Genomic DNA, 20,322 nt, shown 5'->3' on the forward strand with positions numbered 1-20,322 from the left:
TGCTGTAATACGGAAACAGCATCTACTCCTCCACCATTCAGAGAAAGTGTAGCTTTCAACTCCTGTTGTCGTCGGACCTCGCGTTGTGTTGAGACAATGGGTGATGAGGGGAGGGAGAAAGGGGGAGGGGCTGTAAGGTACATTCCCACTTTCCTGTGTATTTACTTTTCTCGGAAGATGCTTGTTTCACCAAAGACTAAATTCTCAATAGTCGCAATAGTGGTGGTTGCTCTGATAAGAATTATAGTCAACACAGATATGCAGTTAACTTGTGGGCGGGTTTAGTGGGAGTTTGGCTCCCCTCTCTTAAGTGCCTCAGTGTTCATCATGCTTCTAAGAGACCTATTCACCACATGTTTTAAAGATGTGCCACTTGATCTTTTGCCATAACACGTACACTATATAATCAAAAGTATCCGGACACCCCCAAAAACATACGTTTTTCATATTAGGTGTATTGTGCTGCCACCTACTGCCAGGTACTCCAGATCAGCCATCTGTAGTCATTAGACATCGTTAGAGAGCAGAATGGGGCACTCTGTGGAACTCACGGACTTCGAACGTGGTCAGGTGATTGGGTGTCGCTTGTGTCATACGTCTGTACGCGAGATTTCCACTATTAAACATCCCTCGGTCCACTGTTTCCGATGTGATAGTGAAGTGGAAACGTGAAGGGACACTTGCAGCGCAAAAGCGTACAGGCCGTCCTCGTATGATGACTGACAGAGACCGCCGACAGCTGAAGAGGGTCGTAATGTGGAATAGGCAGGCATCTATCCAGACCATCATTCAGGAATTTCAAACTGCATCAAGATCCAGTGCAAGTTCTATGAAACTTAGGCAGGAGTTGAGGAAACTTGGATTTCATGCTCGAGCGTCTGCTCATAAACCATACATCACGCCGGTAAATGCCGAAGGATCGTAAACAATAGACCAATGAACAGTGGAAAAACGGTGTGTGGAGTGACAAATCACGGTGCACACTGTGGCGATCAGATGGCAGGTTGTGGGTATGGAAAATACCCGGTGAACGCCATCTGCTAGGCTGTGTAGCGCCAACAGTAAAATTCGGAGACCGTGGTGTTATGGTGTGGTAGTGTTTTTCATGGATAGGGCTTGCACCCCTTGTTTTGCGTGGCACTATCACAGCACAGGATTACACTGATGTTTTAAGCACCTTCTTGCTTCCCACTGTTGAAGAGCAATTCGGGGATGGCGATTTTTTAACACGATCGAGCACCTGTTCATAATGCACTGCCTGTGGCGGAGTGGTTGCATGACAATAAAATCCCTGTAATGGACTGAGCTGCACAGAGCCCTGACCTGAATCCTATAGAAAACCTTTGGGATATTTTGGAAGGCCGGCTTCGTGCCAGGCATCACCGACCGACATCGATGCCTCTCCCCGGTGCAACACTCCTTGAAGAATGGGCTGCGATTCCCCAAGAAACCTTCCAGCACTTGATTGAACGTATGCCTGCGAGAGTGGAAGGTGTCGTAAGGGCTAAGGGTTGCCAACACCATACTGAATTCCATCATTACCGATGGGGGTCGCCACGTACTTGTAAGTTATTTTCAGCCAGGTGTCCGGATACTTTTGATCACATAGTGTATGTGGGTCCAACGTGGTGGAGTCCCAATCCACATTTCACATTTGTTTGTGAGCACAAACGTTAGACGTTCCCTGACACGTGCATGAGAAGAGAAGGGGCTGTTTTGTGGTCATCTCTTTCGCCTGAACTGATCCACTTGACATTTTCCAACAGGGTAATGTAAAATGTCTTGAGTACAACACTGGTATTGTATGAACGGGTACGACGGAACTTCATGCGACCGTGCCATGAACTTCTGGGACGATATTCTGAAAAACTGTTGAGAATTTAAAAATTTGTGTAAGTTGTGAGATGAATAAAATTACTTGATAAATGTACCTACTTTATTATCATTAGCAGACCAACAGCAAATTGGCCAGAAGTTATATGAGGAAACTAGAAAATTTCAGTGTTATCCGTATCCCTACCTCACATAGATACATTTTCCCTTCTCCATCACCACTGAACTTTTGTATCATCATCACAGAAACATCCTGTATGTGATACATGGAAGCACGCGCCCAAACGCGATTAGTGTTTTGGTTTCATTTCTTCAGATATCTGAACTAAGATTACTTCCATTTATCCTTCACGAATTCTCTCGACGAATTTCAACTCACTAGGAGTCTGTTTCAGTGGCTTGGCAATATTCGTGTCCAACCGTAAGATGCAACATGATACTCAGCAAGTAGTTTGTGGATGTTGGCAGCTATTCAAACCTCTAACTAGCCAGAATTGCGAAACAAGCCACAAATGGTTGCAGGTCCTTTCCTCATGAAGTCCTTGCTCTTCAGCAGCGCACTTAGAATTCTACGTAAGCCGCTTAGTGCTGTGGAGAGCTGAAAATTACGACACACGTTTGCCGCAAACCTCCAAGACAACGATACATAAGAAACTTCGTTCCTTGAAGTAGTCGCAATCACATTGAGAGTAACTCTTATCGTTAACCAGTAAGATGACTACTCTGATCAACTTGTTAAGAGCAAACTCCTGAATTTTCTGTGCAATGAAGACTATCGAAACGTAAAATAAGGTATGCTTGTTTTGTATCTTAAAGCATGAAGAAATCACACATTTTTTTCCACATGGCATCTTCAGTTTCGATACTGTGTCCTTTCTTGTTTCCTATTGTTAGTTCAGACAGATGCAGGGAACGGTTTTTAATTTCCTTTCTGAGATACTTGCCTTTATTTTATTTCTGTGGCCGAATGCTCTTGCTGATAATACATCGTCATGTTAACCTTAGACGCGAGGGAAAGGCATGTGGGCAATCTGTGTGCGGGCCACGTAAATTTTGTTATCTGTGTTTTGGCGTATAAATTGTTACGTTTCTTATGAAGATATGGAGTACTTTCCCGGTATTTATCTAAAATAGTGTGGAATGGATCTAAAAACATTATATTGATCCTAATCTGCCTTGCCTGTATTGCAAGGTAATGCTCTGCGCAATACAGTATACGAACAGGTCGCACTGCAGTGGATTGTTTGTGTCATAACACACAGCACATGCATAATCATGTTCCAAACTATATCTGGGATATTGCAAGGTGGTGTTCAGGAGAGAAACTTCAGTATGAGTTTCTAATACAATATACTGTCCCATTGCTCACTAATGCCGATTTCATTTCGATAAGCTGAATGAAATTTTCTCGATGGTAAGATGTTTCTTTTTTTTTCGGATGAAGGGCCAGTGATTTCTTCGATTTCCATCATTGCAACTGTCAGAAGACTAAATGCTGACGTTGGCATGATATTTTTTTTACACAGTTTGAGGAAGGAAAGTTTCTCATGTATAAGTATCGAGTACCAGTAGCGGAAGGCACCACATTCAGTGGTCACTCTAGGAGGATGGTGATGGGAGCATTGCTCTCTACATCGACATTTTCGGCCACCTTTGAACTTTAATTGTAAGTTTGCTTTGTGTGCACAGTGCTGATTTATACACCGTACTTAACAAGTGTCTTTGGCCTTAACATTTTTTACGCCAGATTTGAACAAATGCTGCTTCTTCGATAACTAAGTCTCTGACGAAGCGGCCTGATAGTACAGGTAGAAAAAAAATGGATACCTTTTTCAAATCTAGTAACTTGTTAACAGAATATAATTCCATTTTCATGTATCACATCAAGTTTTTCAAAATAAATAAAGCTTTGCAGCATGCTGTAGACCTACAATTTTGCATTTCGTATGAACTATAAGATCAATATAACGTACTAAACGTGAATTAAACATATATTCTATTGCACTATTTTCATAGAAGAGAGAGAATTTAGTGCACAAAAATAAAAGAACACGCTAATTAAAGACTCACAAAGAACAAATCCCAAGGTCTATCCAATTGTTCTCTTAGGTGATAAAGTCTGTAGTACCTCTCCGTTTGTATGAAAAACTTCTTGTGCCACGTGGTTTCTTGTGCTGTGCGGGATTATATCGGTGCAGCAGCCAATAATAGTTGACAATCGTGGATGAACTCCATCGCTCCTGATACGTACTTACCACTTCTTTAATGTCTTTATGAAACCTCCCACCCTGTTCTCCACTAATTGTCCCGAGGTTTTTTGGGAACTTGCCTAATATGAGAGAAGGAATTGTTCCTTCAGAGTCATTTTGCGTGCTAAGACTTTATGTCTTTCCAGCATATTATTCACGTATTCCACATAGTTTGAGTCTTTCTTATTCCCCCTCCCCAAGAACTCCTGAACCACTACTTTGAAACCAATCAAACTCTCTTTTCTTGATGAGTCATACATTCTTCAAAACTTTTATCTTTACTTGGTTCCCTGATTTGCAGCCCTACAAATATACCCTCTTTGACGTTCGTCTCTAAGAGCGCAGGAAACTCGTTGATTAAGTATTTAAAACGATTGCGTCTCTTTGGAATGCGTCGGTAAATTGGTTCATTGGTCCCTATTTAATATGTAAGGGTGGTAGCAGAATTTTCTCATGATCTACTAAGCTTTTTCCTGCGATATTCTTGGATCCAAGAATCATTGCATATTTTCGAGGTCATTCTCGTGTTGTCCAGTGGTTCTTTCTATCTCAGCTGTCCCATTCACAAATGTAACTTGCGTATTTGCAATAACCTTGTTGTTGTTCTAACAATATGCACAAAACCTTCAAATCCTGTGCCTATCTACCGATGTAGACTGTAACTTATTTTTTCGAATAGCAGCTCAGGATTCTCATACGTCTCCTTGAAATGGATAAAATGAGCGACTGGAACTGATGCAGGAATATTGCTGTTGTGTAGCAACACACCTTTTAAACTTCTCTTACTTGAGTCAATGAAGAGCCTCGAGTCTTCTGTTTTGTACTCAGCTCCTAACTTATTAATGAGGTTTGAAATCCCAGTGCAGTATACTAAAGAGTGCTCCTGCCTAAAACACAGTCCCAAACCTTTCTATTTGTGTTTGCAACGTGTTACCCGTGTTCCTGGAGCTAGTAAGTTCTTCTCTTTCAGCCTTGAAGCTAGAAGTTCTGAAGTATTCTTTGGGATATTTAAATATGTGATCAAATCGTTTAGCTCAAGTACAATCAGAATCTCCAGAAGGCTCATCTGACGTACAATGTGATTCAGAATGCAGCATCTGCCGTGTGGTACAGGTCTTCTAGCAGACTCCAAATCAGGATAAATAATTCCTTTTTTGTTTTTCATATCGAAACCTTTTACTTTACAAATGCAGAAATTCTTTTGGTGAACGCAACACCACCGGAATTCCTAAACTAAGGGAGTTCAGTTTTCCCTTTTACCATTTTCTTATCTCCGCAACATGAACGTTATACACCTTATGAGGGGTTCACGGTTGCTTCTGAGCTGGGTATCACAGCGCAGGGAAGAACCTTTGAGGAAGTAGAGGTCAAGTTGGATAATACCCTAAAAGCTATGTCAACATATTACGACGACAACTCTCTCGACCTAAATCCCACTACAACGAAAGTTTGCGCTTTTCACTGCACACACGCCCAGCAAATAGGAAGCTGCACGTTAACTCTAATGGGTCTACCATTGAGCACACACACCAGCCAATATATCTCGGGGTGACTCTTGGAAGGTCCCTCACATGCAAACATAACTGTGTAAAAACTCAAAATAACGTAGCTCCAAGGAAAAATATCGTTAGAAAGCTAACTGGCAGTAAGTGGGAAGTCAAACCTATTGTGCTTAAAACCACCGTTTTAGCAGTTTGCTTTACCGCAGCTGACTGCGCGTGTCCTGTCTGGTCTAGTTAGGCGCATACAAAGAACACAGATATAAGTCTTAACGAAACATGTAGGCTAGTCACATGATGCATAAAGCCCACACCGCTGGTAAAGCTGTACCAAACTGCAGGATCCAGTAGTCCCAAGTCTCGTAGGAAAGTTCATGAACATAACAAGCAGTTCAAAAAGGCATTTAATGAGCACCATCCACTGTACGGTACACTTTGTGGATTAAAAAGACTAAAATGAAGATATCGGTTCTTCAGTTGCACTTTCGATGAGCCCCCTGGCGGCTACCCTGTTTCAGAACTTCCGCCAAGGGGTGTTGAATTAAACTACAAGTCATGGAAAATGCTAACCCGTATCAGAACTGCTGTATCCCGCGTAGAAGTCAGTCTGATAAAATGAAGCCTATTAAAACATGAAGACTACCTCTGTCTAAACAAGCTCACCACTGTGCCGGAAGATTAACAGCTCCGGACACGAAAAAAGTAAAGTAAAGTATCCTGGTCCCCAATTTTTACTCCAAAATAAAGCAAGATAAACACTTTGAACAAATAAGATAGTGCACTGAACCACTCTTCTAGATACTCTTGCGGGCACTAGTTCACTAACTTATATCTGATTCCTACCAATATAACAGTAGAAAGTGGTACCATCTGCTGATATGTACTATACAATATTTTTAATTGCAAATATACACTAATGCAAAATTAATTACTTCGAATTCGTCCTTAACTTTGGCCATATTGCGTTTTTAAAGACGTTTAAATTGCAAATACTAAAATTATAAAAAAAACTATGTGTGATAAGACACAGATATTGATACTTTTGGATTCAGGTAAACGAAGTCAACATAAAACAAGACTTATAATCAAAAAAGAAAAATCAGTGTTGATCAGTGTAGTTGTTTACCTTTGACAATGATGACGACGGAAGTAATCGAAAGCTCCGGCTCTTCGTCAGAATCTGTGTGGTTTGCTCACGGAGGACTCTTTATCAATGAAGTACATCGTTGAAAAGTACAAGACGGCTCAGATAATTTTTTAGGTGAATTCAGTTTCATCCTTATTGCGGATGTTAGAGGATAATAAAAGAGCTTTCAAATAGAAACGTATTGATGTGCAGAAACTCTAAAACATTATTGATTTCCTCGTACCATTTGAATATGAGGCAATTTCCAAGACCAAATGTATTTCGAGCAAGGTGTAATTCACATTTTAGTGAGACATTAAATTCTGAGACTGGTCTGCAAATTAACTGTAAACAAAAATGAGTTCGTAACGAAAATGTCTTTACACATTGTCACAAATTTTTTCTTAGCATTGGTGTTTTTCGTTTTTTCTGCAATGTTTTTAAATTATTCTAACATTTAGACAATGTTCTGTATGACATAAATCATTTTACTAACGATTTTTTTCTCTCTTTTCAGCAACATCTATTGCTATGGAGATCTCCTGCACACGGTACAAATGGCCTCCATACATGACGATTCCAAAACATTTGTAGACATGAAGATGAAATTCTCTCCAAATGAAACACTGGAACGTTTTGAGAAATTCATGAACAGAACAAACAGAATGCCAAATAAACTTCAAGTCGAACTGTTTGTGAATGATACGTTCGACCCTCCTGGCAGCGAGTTTGAGCCATGGGATCCAGTGGACTGGGTAGAAAATCCAGCTTTCCTGGACAGAATCGATGACCCATTGTACCGAGAATGGGCATCAGAGCTGAACCATTTCTGGAAAAACCTTGGCAGGAAGATTAAGGATGACGTCAGGGAACATCCGGAACAGTACTCAATTATTTACGTTCCGAATCCAGTGATCGTCCCCGGAGGTCGATTTCGTGAGTTTTACTACTGGGACTCCTACTGGATCGTAAGAGGTCTCCTGTACAGTGAAATGTACGCCACCGTTAAAGGAATGCTGAAAAATTTTCTGGAAATTGTCAACACCTATGGTTTAATACCAAATGGTGGGAGGATTTACTACGTAATGCGCTCACATCCTCCATTGCTCATACCTATGTTCAAAAGCTACTATGAATTCACAAAGGACATTGACTTCTTGAACGAGAGTATGTCAACACTGGAGAGAGAATTTGACTACTGGATGAATAATCGTACTGTGACCGTCGAGAAAGATGGAGTGAAGTACACCTTGGCGAGATACAGCGACGATTCAAGCGGGCCTCGTCCAGAATCATACAGGTTAGTCACTCAGTTAAAATTGTTTGTGTCATACCCTGGAATAGTCTTTTACTAATTCGCACTACAACAAGTAGAATATTCGGGAAATTCTAGAATTATCTAGGCAGTGTCTGAGTTGTTTGATTTCTTGGGAAATAAGTTAGTCTATTGAATACTCAGAGATTAAGGATTGCACGTCCACTGCCAAAGTTAAGCTTGATTTATAACATACGAAAATTATAAAACTTCGATCATTGCTATTGTGTACGCGGCTGTTTCGTCCACCTCACGTTTTCATGTGCGCATGTTGTGAGCTGAAGCGACACTCGCTGCGAGCGAGTGATTGTCGCTCATGCGGGATAACGTGTCCTTACTTTTCTTTCAGACATTCCAATTTGTATTTTTAACACAATAGTAAGAAAACAGGCTTATAACCACATCCTGACCGTTGTAAAAGTAATTCTAGACGAATTGCATTAAGTCTTCTACTTTGTGAATCTTGTATTTTTTTTCTTTCTGAAACGTGATTTTGCTATGGAGCAGAGAAGGTGCCATGGTACTCTGTGTGAATAAAACGTCATAAGAACGAAAAGCAGTCCTGTTTCCTTCGTAAGCTTTCGTTTGCCCCACAGTCTGGGTGTGGAATACGAGTAAGGCAGCCCTTAGTCCACTGTCGTTCTACGGCTTAATGATCTGACATTCTAAGTGATATTTGACATTGATAGCGAAGCAGCATTAGTTTTTGTCTCTTACATTTATAATACACGACCACGATAATGGTTCTCTGAAATGCGGATGAAGTGCAGATTTGCCCGTCAGTAGATCAGGCAGTTCAGCTAAATGAACCTTTAGGTAAATCTTCTTCTGACTGTCTCTTATTTGCGATACTTAACTAAACGGCGCAGTCGATGGATTCGAATTCCGGGCGAGCGGGTTACAGAGCATGTACCAGCTGCTTTGATTTAGGTTCTTGGTATTTTCTCTACATCACTTCCATGTACAGCGAATCACTGCAAAGTGCATGGCTGACGATACTTTCTATTTACCATATATTAAGGATTTTCCCCTTATAGTCAGGGGAAACAAATGTTGGAATGGGTCCTTCAATAACGTCTCTGCCTCGCTTAGCTGAGCTATTCCTCAGTGTTCACGAGGCGCAAAATCCTTGGTGATGAAGGCGTGGCAGAATTTGCAAAAATATTGTTGCTAATACTGCGCAAACGTTGAAGCCATGTCTTCATCGCAGCTGCACTGTTAGGTAGTTTTGTTTGAGCGTGTGACTTTAAGTTGTTTGCCAGCTATCACATCGACAAAACATAAGGTGCAATATCTACTTTTTGTCTGATGTATACATAGCAAAGTTGTTATGTCGTAGCACTTGAGAATGGCCTAATACTGAAACTAGTAGTTGGATGATAATATATTACGATACGATGCTGATACTGTATAATACTGGTTTTGTCATTTGTATAATTTGCAGCTGCTGTGAAACTTAGCATCAACAAAATATTCCCACTGCTGTTGCCTTCTGAGAACGCCCACCCATGTGACTACAGGACGGCACTGGGAGAATCTTTGATACACTGCCTGTCAGGAAAGACCAGTATTGAATATACACCAGCCGAAGCCACTCGCGATGCCCGACAAATGAGGTGTCAATTTAGAGCCTCATTCAGAATTCCCTTCAAATTCATGGGTCAAGAGAGGTTAAATGGCATCTTTCAAAGTACCTTAAACAAGGAGTACTGCACGGAAGCAAAAAATAGAGAGACAAATGACGGTTACAATGCTTACAATTTAATAACATACAAATTACTCATCGTTAGGTAATTTTCGAGAGGGTGAAAAGCTGCTATGCGAAATATCCTACTTGCCGTTATGTTTAACGGACTGGAACAATATTGTCAGTGGGAAGAGACCTTCGGAACATGATCGTTCCAGATAGCTTTATAACTTATTTTCGATTTTCTCTGCGTACAAGACAGCCTGATTATACTTTCAAATGTCTTCACGATACATGGGGTAACGTTGGGGTGTGGTTCACAACATGAGTTATTATTTTCTTAGTTTATGTGCCTACCACCAGTAATTGCAGCTTTGTAACAAAACATATAAGAAGAAGTTATTATTGCATCCACATACGCCCCTGCAGGCAAGCCAGGGATAGAGCATATCGAGCCTCTAACTGCAGAAAGAGGCAGCCTGCTAAGTGAAACGATTCTGCTTGAGTGGAAACGATATCAGTTCCCTGTACATAGCTGTGAACAGTCTCATATTGCTACAAAGGATATCCGCCAGATCACTTATACAGGATGATTTTACCAAGTGGGGGAAACTGCAGGAAACAATCCCTGAGAGGATAAGGAGCTAAGCAGGTCATATGGACAAATTGTCGGAAATGGGTTCCAAGGTACAACCACTTGAATGTAGAGATAAAAGATCTTTCACAGAGTAGTTTTCAGTGATTGAAAGCTCACGTGAAAGCATACCAGGCAAGTGGGAATGTTTTGTCTGTACTAGTGTTTTAGCTCCACGCTTGGAGCGTTGATTACATACTCCTCCCACATCGCATTCGATGACGCCACTGTCAGTGGATGACACGGAAGTCAATCTGACCCGATTCACCCGTTTGGGATAGAACGCGGCACTTGTTGCCTGCAGATACAACACGTTTTCGTTACGGGTGTGCTGACTCAAGAGCTGTTCGAAATAATATTCGGAAAATACTTTCACCACAGCGTCACCAGCTTCCCTGTCCTTGCCTCCTGCTCTAATGGTGTGCGTCTCCCTGTCTCTAGAGTACAGATTCAAACTTGAAAGTAATCAGCTAGACGGACACGTATCTACTGCGCAATAGAACGACCGTAACTTACTAATATTATCCAAGATGGCACGCAGCGACAACAAGTAGTCAGAATGTACACTATAGGCCATTAAAATTGCTACATCACGAAGATGACGTCCTACAGACGCGAAATTTAACCTACAGGAAGAAGATGCTGTGATATGCAAATGATTAGCTTTTCAGAACATTCACACAAGGTTGGCTCCGGTGGCGACACCTACAACGTGCTGACATGAGGAAAGTTTCCAACTGTTTTCTCATACACAAACAGTAGTTGACCGGCGTTGCCTGGTGAAACGTTGTTATGATGCGTCGTGTAAGGAGGAGAAATGCGTATCACGTTTCCGACTTTGGATAGAGGTCGGATTGTAGCCTATCGCGATTGCGGTTTATCGTATCGCGACATTGCTGCTCGTGTTGGTCGAGATCCAATGCCTGTTAGCAGGATATGGAATCGGTGGGTTCAGGAGGGTAATACGGAACGCCGTGCTGGATCACAACGGCCTCGTATCACTAGCAGTCGAGATGACAGGCATCTTATCCGCACGGCTGTAACGGATCGTGCAGCCACGTCTCGATCCCTGAGTCAACACATGGGGACGTTTGCAAGACAACAACTGTGGTGTCATCGCCAGACACCACACTTTTTTTCTTTATTTATTTTCAATTCCCCCCGAAGGGGGGCGGGCTGGCAGCAGCTTAGTACGCTGCTCTACAGCCTACAGACTGTTTGATAAGCAAAAGGAAGAAGAAAGAAACAAGGAAAAACAGGCGATAAAATGATGACTTAAAGTGTAATACGGCGTAAAATGCGGAAAATTGAAACAGAAAGCAAAAGGGGATGGCAAAGTCGATAAAATACACTGGAATCGGACAAGTAACATAGTAGACACACAATTAGAAAACATGGCGACAGTCTGGTTTCTGTTCGCAAGAGACAGTATGATGGCTGATCGCTACACGTCCCTAAAGACACACCACAGAACACTCACTGGAAAACACACTGTAGAACACTGCACGGAAATGGTGGCACAAATATGACACTCCCGAGCCAAAGACAGATGGGGGGCGGGACCTGTAGGAGGGGGAAAAAAACAAGGAGGGAGGAGAGGAGAAAACAAAAGGGGAGGAACCAAGGAGGGAGATGACTCATAAGGGGGAGAGGGGCAGGGCAGACGCTAGAAGGAATAAGAAGAGGCACAGGAGGGAAATGCAAAAGGACTCGGGGGAGAGAAGGGGGCAGCGAGAGGGAAGTTGGGAGGTGGGGAAAAAAAGAAGGAAGGGGGGGGGGGAAGAGGGAGCCCAGGAAAAGGACAGAGGAAAGGAAGGGGAGTGAGGATCAGAGTTGATAGGAGGGATAAATGGAGGGAGAGAGGGCATCATCCGGGAGGGGGAGTTGATGAAAGCCACCTTGGGAAAGGAGATGTACGGTGTAGAGATGGAGGGTAGGGGGGATATAACAGTGAAGACGTGGTAGGGGGTGGGGATAGGAGAGGAGAGGAGCAACCAGGGGGTGAGGGGGTTCAAGGCTGCGGGAGGTGTAGAGGACGCAGATACGTTCGAGGAAAAGGAGCAGATGGGGGAAAGGGATGAGATCATAGAGGATCCGTGTGGGGGACGGGAGGCGAACTGCATGATGCTCAAGGATCTGGAGGGACTTATAGAATTTGGGGGGAGCACACCACACTTGCTAGCTGGTAGCCTTTAAGTCGGCCGCGGTCCGGTAGTATACGTCGGACCCACGTGTCGCCACTATCAGTGATTGCAGACCGAGCGCCGCCACATAGCAGGTCTAGAGAGACTTCCTAGCACTCGCCCCACTTGTACAGCCGACTTTGCTAGCGATGGTTCACTGACTTCTACGATCTCATTTGCCGAGACGATAGTTAGCATAGCCTTCAGCTACGTTATTTGCTACGACCTAGCAATGCGCCATTATCAGTACTTTTGATATTGTGAACCATGTATTGTCAAGAGCGACGTTCGTCATTAATGGATTAAAGCTAAGTATTCCACCAGCTACGTCCATTTTTCTCAATTCTAATTCCCTTGTCATGTTCCAGACCTCACGCAAGCCTGCGTGAGCTAAAACGCGTGCATTTCGGCCTCCTTTAGTGACCCTGTGTTGGCTCTCCTGCCAACCACAACAACAACCATCTGCACTAACAGTTCGACGACGTTTGCAGCCGCATGGACTATCAGCTCGGAGACCACAGCTGCTTGCGATGGTGTACTCAAAGATGAACCTGGGTGCACTAATGGCACAAAGTCATTTTTTCGGATGAATCCAGGTTCTGTTTACAGAGTCATGATGGTCGCATCCATGTTTGGTGACATCGCCGTGAACGCACGTTGGAAACATGTATTTGTCATCGTCATACTGGCGTATCACCCGGCGTGATGGTATGAGGTGCCATTGGTTACACGTCTCGGTCACCTCTTGTTCGCATTGACGGCACCTTGAACAGTGGACATTACATTTCAGATGCGTTACGACCCTTGGCTCTATCCTTCATTCGATACCTGCGAAACCCTACATTTCAGCAGGATAATGCACGACCGCATGTTGCAGCTCCTGTACAGGCCTTTCTTGATACAGAAAATGTTCGTCTGCTGCTCTGGCCAGCATATTCTCCAGATCTCTCACCAACTGAAAACTGGTCAATAGTGGCCGAGCAACTGGCTTGTCACAATACGCCAGTCACTACTCTTGATGAACTGTGTTATTGTGTTGAAGCTGCATGGGCAACGTACCTGTACACGTCATCCAAGCTCTGTTTGACTCAATGCCCAGGCGTATCAAGACCGTTATTACGGCCAGAGGTGGTTGTTCTGGGTACTGATCAAAAGTATCTGGACACCCTTATTCAATGCGGTATTGACCACTGACTGACACAAGAGGCAGACACTGACAACATAAAAGGAGGCGGGAGTATTGTGTTATCAGTAGAGAGTCACTGTTTTCATGCTAGAAGGGTGAAGCCTTTGCCCCTATTTTTTATTAGCTAAAATAAGGTACATACAGTATATGTACTATTCTACATACCTTACACTATTTTTCCCCCCATGAACCATGGACCTTGCCATTGGTGGGGAGGCTTGCGTGCCTCAGCGATACAGATAGCCGTACCGTAGGTGCAACCACAACGGAGGGGTATCTGTTGAGAGGCCAGACAAACGTGTGATCCATGAAGAGGGGCAGCAGCCTTTTCAGTAGTTGCAGGGGCAACAGTCTGGATGATTGACTGATCTGGCCTTGTAACAATAACCAAAACGGCCTTGCTGTGCTGGTACTGCGACCGGCTGAAAGCAAGGGGAAACTACGGCCGTAATTTTTCCCGAGACCATGCAGCTTTACTGTATGATTAAATGATGATGGCGTCCTCTTGGGTAAAATATTCCGGAGGTAAAATAGTCCCCCATTTGGATCTCCGGGTGGGGACTACTCAAGAGGATGTCATTATCAGGGAAAGAAAACTGGCGTTCTACGAATCGGAGCATGGAATGTCAGATCCCTTAATCGGGCAGGTAGGTTAGAAAATTTAAAAAGGGAAATGGATAGGTTAAAGTTAGATATAGTGGGAATTAGTGAAGTTCGGTGGCAGAAGGAACAAGGCTTTTGGTCAGGTGACTACAGGGCTATAAACACAAAATCAAATAGGGGTAATGCAGGAGTAAGTTTAATAATGAATAGGAAAATAGGAATGCGGGTAAGCTACTACAAACAGCATAGTGAACGCATTATTGTGGCCAAGATAGATACAAAGCCCACACCTACTACAGTAGTACAAGTTTCTATGCCAACTACCTCTGCAGATGACGAAGAAATTGAAGAAATGTATGATCAAATAAAAGAAATTATTCAGATAGTGAAGGGTGATGAAAATTTAATAGTCATGGGTGACTGGAATTCGGTAGTAGGAAAAGGGAGAGAAGGAAACATAGTAGGAGAATATGGACTGGGGCAAAGAAATGAAAGAGGAAGCCGCCTGGTAGAATTTTGCACAGAGCACAACTTAATCATAGCTAACACTTGGTTCAAGAATCATAAAAGAAGGCTGTATACATGGAAGAAGCCTGGAGATACTAAAAGGTATCAGATAGATTATATAATGGTAAGACAGAGATTTAGGAACCAGGTTTTAAATTGTAAAACATTTCCACGGGCAGATGTGCACTCTGATCACAATCTATTGGTTATGACCTGTAGATTGAAACAAAAGAAACTGCAAAAAGTTGTTAATTTAAGGAGATGGGACCTGGATAAACTGAAAGAACCAGAGATTGTACAGAGTTTCAGGGAGAGCATAAGGGAACAATTGACAGAAATGGGGGAAAGAAATACAGTAGAAGTAGTGAAGGCAGCAGAGGATCCAGTAGGTAAAAAGACGAGGGCTAGTAGAAATCCTTTGGTAACAGAAGAAATATTGAATTTAATTGATGAAAGGAGAAAATATAAAAATGCAGTAAATGAAGCAGGCAAAAAGGAATACAAACGTCTCAAAAATGACATCGACAGGAAGTGCAAAATGGCTAAGCAGGGATGGCTAGAGGACAAATGTAAGGATGTAGAGGCTTATCTCTCTAGGGGCAAGGTAGATACTGCCTACAGGAAAATTAAAGAGACCTTTGGAGATAAGAGAACCACTTGTATGAACATCAAGGGCTCAAATGGAAACCCAGTTCTAAGCAAAGAAGGGAAAGCAGAAAGGTGGAAGGAGTAATTAGAGAGTCTATACAAGGGCGATGTACTTGAGGACAATATTATGGAAATGGAAGAGGATGTAGATGAAGATGAAATGGGACATACGATACTGTGTGAAGAGTTTGACAGAGCACTGAAAGACCTGAGTCAAAGCAAGGCCCCAGAGTGGACAACATTCCATTGTAATTACTGACGGCCTTGGGAGAGCCAGTCATGACAAAACTCTACCATCTGATGAGAAAGATGTATGAGACAGGCGAAATACCCTCAGACTTCAAAAAGAATGTAATAATTCCAATCCCAAAGAAAGCAGGTGTTGACAGATGTGAAAATTACCGAACTATCAGTTTAATAAGTCACAGTTTGGATTCCGTAGAAATGTTGGAACACGTGAGGCAATACTGTCCCTACAACTTACCTTAGAAGCTAGATTAAGGAAGGGCAAACCTACGTTTCTAGCATTTGTAGACTTAGAGAAAGCTTTTGACAATGTTGATTGGAATACTCTCTTTCAAATTCTGAAGGTAGAAGGGGTAAAATACAGGGAGCGAAAGGCTATTTACAATTTTTACAGAAACCAGATGGCAGTTATAAGAGTCGAGGGACATGAAATGGAAGCAGTGGTTGGGAAGGGAGTGAGACAGGGTTGTAGTCTCTCCTGGATGTTATTCAATCTGTATATTGAGCAAGCAGTGAAGGAAACAAAAGAAAAATTCGGAGTAGGTATTAATATCCATGGAGAAGAAATAAAAATGTTGAGGTTCGCCGATGACATCGTAATTATGTCAGAGACAGCAAAGGACTTGGAAGTGCAGTTGAACGGAATGGATAGTGTCTTGAAAGGAGGATATAAGATGAACACCAACAAAAGCAAAACGAGGACAATGGAATGTAGTCGAATTAAGTCAGGTGATGCTGAGGGAATTAGATTAGGAAATGAGACAATAAAGGAGTTTTGCTGAGAGAAATGAGACACTTCAAGTAGTAAAGGAGTTTTGCTATTTAGGAAGCAAAATAACTGATGATGGTCGAAGTAGAGAGGATATAAAATGTAGACCAGCAATGGCAAGGAAAGCGTTTCTGAAGAAGAGAAATTTGTTAACATCGAGTATAGATTTAAGTGACAGGAAGTCATTTCTGAAAGTATTTGTATGGAGTGTAGCCATGTATGGAAGTGAAACATGGACGATAAATAGTTTGGACAGGAAGAGAATAGAAGCTTTCGAAATGTGGTGCTACAGAAGAATGCTGAAGATTAGATGGGTAGATCACATAACTATGAGGAAGTATTGAACAGGATTGGGGAGAAGAGAAGTTTGTGGCACAACTTGACCAAAAGAAGGGATCGGTTGGTAGGACATGTTCTGAAGCATCAAGGGATCACCAATTTAGTATTGGAGGGCAGCGTGGAGGGTAAAAATCGTAGAGGGAGACCAAGAGATGACTACACTAAGCAGATTCAGAAGGATGTAGGTAGCAATAGGTACTGGGAGATGAAGAAGCTTGCACAAGATAGAGTAGCATGGAGAGCTGCATCAAACCAGTCTCAGGACTGAAGACCACAACAGCAACACAATTTTTTCATATACTCGACAACAGTTAAGACATTTGTCCTATTACAGCACTAAATTTGAGATGCCTCTGTGGCAGAATTCATCCAGCTGACTGTGGAAGCACTGTTGGACTGTTGTCTTGGCCTCATAGTAGCATGTCAATTGCTGTCATGCCAGAAACTTCCTCAGCATATCAAAAATGTGGAAATCACTAGGGGCCAAGATCTGGACTGTATAATGGGTTGTCTGTACTTTCCCAGTAAAGTGACTGGAGCTTGTCAGTGGTGCGGATTGCCATATGTGGCCTTGCATTGTCATGGAACATAACCACATTGTCCACATGGAGAATCCCTTTGTGCTTCTTCCTGATGGTAACCTGCAAAATGTGGTAGTGTAGAACAATAATAGTTGGCACTGATGGTTGCACCTACCACCAGGAAGTGTTATCATCAGCCAATGTACATGGCATCCCCGAACACTCATAGATATGCATGTCTTCATGGCCTGTTGTGAACTCACAACACCACTACCTCACACTTCTCAAAGTGAGACACTTTTTCCCATATGTGGGATGCATTTCCCTGTTGATTTTGATGGGTGTAAGTCCCTTGCTCCACAGAAAATGATCACACTTCATTGCTCATATGCCTTGGATGTGTGAAGCACAACCACCATCTTGAACAACTGACGGCAGTGTTGTGCTACATACCCACTGATAGATAAGGTTGAGGAAGTCCAGGAAAGGTCCACTGCTGGGAATGTATGTTAATCACAGAAAACCTAAATCAGGGTTGCTGGATGCAGGTTTGAACTGTCATCCTCCTGAATGGGAGTCCAGTGTGCTAACTACTGTGCCACTTTGCTCAGTAAATACTCTGATTGGTTGTGACCACCACCTGGTAGTCATCACAATGATAAGGCTTTTTATAGGCTCTTAGAATTATGTAAAGGAAGCAACAAGTCAGGTAGCAACAATGTCTTGCAATATTTTTATCATTAGATCTACTACTTGGTATTTTATGGGATGGGAGGTTGTGGTGAGTGGAGTGCTTCTGAACTTATAGATCATTTATTAAAACCTCTATGGTCTTTTCTGAGAAGGCGGATACAAATCCTCCTTCAGCCATTCAGATTCATGTCTTTCAGGATTTCCCTAAAGCGTTTAGGGTAAATTCTGGACTGCTTCCTTTGAAAAGAACATGGCTGATTTCCTTTCCTAACCTGAACATGTACTCCATCTATAATGAACTTGTCATCAATAGTACATTAATCCCAAATCTTTCCCTTCCTTTTCCATGGTGTTTGTCAGTGCTCTGAAGATTTATGATTAGCAAGTTTAACACTTTAGTATCTTTTGTTGCTGCCACTAAGCTTTCTCCTCAGATAATTATTACACACAACAAAAATGTTTATTCTGTTTGATAATATTGCTCATTAATGAACACTGCTTACTCATCACCTTGTCATGTAAAGTTATTGTTTAATCCTTATTTACAGTGAGGATGCCCATAACGCAAGGATCTATAAGACAGTAAAAGAGAAAAATGAGTTTTATTCTGAACTCAAAGCTGCTGCAGAATCTGGATGGGACTTTTCTACAAGGTGGTTTATGCTAAATGGTACAAATAAAGGTAGGTGTTAACTGACTACACAATCAAACCAGTTCTAGTGAATTTTCTGTTTTGTTTGGTGTATAACATTACATTCCATAAGGTGCTTCTCTGAGATTAAAAAAACAAGTGAACTGAACAACATATATTAACAACCTAAATTATTTGTATTTCACAATTTAAAAATGCATTAGAACATGTACCAATAAGTACAACATATCTTTATTTTGTATGCCAATTGTGTTTCACTCTAACAAAATCACTGACTTGAATTTTATTGATTTGAATTTGTATATTGATCAAATAATAGAATCAAACAAGCCACACAAGTGCAGGTAATACAAAAACCTCGTATAGAGATACTGTCAGCTCACACACCAAAGACTCTTTACAAATCAAGGAAGTGTAACATACAAAGAATTTATAAAAGGGACGAGCAACACGAATGATTTCACCAAGTTAATACAAAATAAATATTTCTAACACTCCCACTGAAAGAGGATCAAATTTGTTACTGTGTATTTAGAACTGTTCTCCATCTTTTAGGCAACAGTAGGATGTCATTCATCAAGAATTCCATAATTTCCTGAATGATTTGGACATTCAGCATGTTTTTCTGGGTTTGAAGTATCACCTTTGGTACTGGCTTTATTAGTATGGTATGGCAGCTTGTTTACCTTTAGATGTTAGAGTACAAACTTGTTTTACTTAAACAGTAATTGTTACACACAAAATGGTAATAGACATTAATGTGCTTACTTTTATGGTGAATCTCTTGGTCTATAATAAGTTTCATGGTAACTTGATTTAGGTTACTAAATAAAGTCAAATCACTGAGAGAACTCTTTAATCAGAGTATATTCAAAGTTGTGCTTAGTTGAATTTCAAGTAACAACTGATTCATTTCACTTTTACACCAAGCAGCTGTGGATTTCCTGGTTGCTACATCACTTCCATTATCTGCAGCAATGTATGCCATGAGTTGATTTTCTTGTTTCAGTGGAAAATAAAGTCCATTATCTGCACTGTCTTTAATATACATCATTTTTCTTTTCACACCACTCCAATGAATCTTTTTCAGCATCTTTAGGTGTTGGCTGTTATTGTTGATTAGGGAGGTAATGCCTGGTTGTGTTCCTGCTAGCAAATACCATACATCAAACTATGCACAACTTGTCTGTATGGGACATTACGCAAGTTCTTTTGACCATTTTCGTGCATGCCAGCATACACATGACGACGACGATCCATTGGTACTGCTGCCACTACAGGATTAATGCCAACCATCCTGGCGTAGAATATCCTTGGTGTAGCTTTCTTTGTGTTGAAAAATACAATCATTCTGTTGTGTTGGTAGAAGAGCCAATACTGTGTTATGAGAGGAGGCCAAAAATCACACATTTTAGCTCAAGCAGGCTAGCGTGAGGAGGGAAGAACTATACTGACGTGAGGTCTGGAACATGACAAGGAATTATAATTCAGAAAGCGGATGTAATTAGTTTGATACTTAACTTTAATCCATTAATGATGAACGTCGCTCTTGATGGTACATGATTCACATTACTGTCTGTTCAGAATTCATTCTAATTAATGAATATGGCGCCTTGCTAGGTCATAGAAAAT

General features: G+C 41.7%; 1 protein-coding gene across 2 annotated transcripts in view; it reads left to right on the forward strand.

Annotated features, from left to right (window-relative positions):
* The window catches only part of LOC126298169 (trehalase-like), a 232,223-nt gene that overhangs the window by 104,860 nt on the left and 107,041 nt on the right, over positions 1-20,322 (forward strand). For both annotated transcript variants that reach the window (XM_049989478.1, XM_049989479.1), the window contains exons 2-3: positions 7,225-8,007; positions 18,587-18,720. In XM_049989478.1, the coding sequence (XP_049845435.1) occupies positions 7,225-8,007; positions 18,587-18,720 (917 nt within the window). The remainder of the gene's footprint in view (positions 1-7,224; positions 8,008-18,586; positions 18,721-20,322) is intronic.

The sequence above is a fragment of the Schistocerca gregaria genome, chromosome X (assembly GCF_023897955.1).
Source record: "Schistocerca gregaria isolate iqSchGreg1 chromosome X, iqSchGreg1.2, whole genome shotgun sequence".
NCBI classification, from domain to species: Eukaryota; Metazoa; Arthropoda; class Insecta; order Orthoptera; family Acrididae; genus Schistocerca; species Schistocerca gregaria.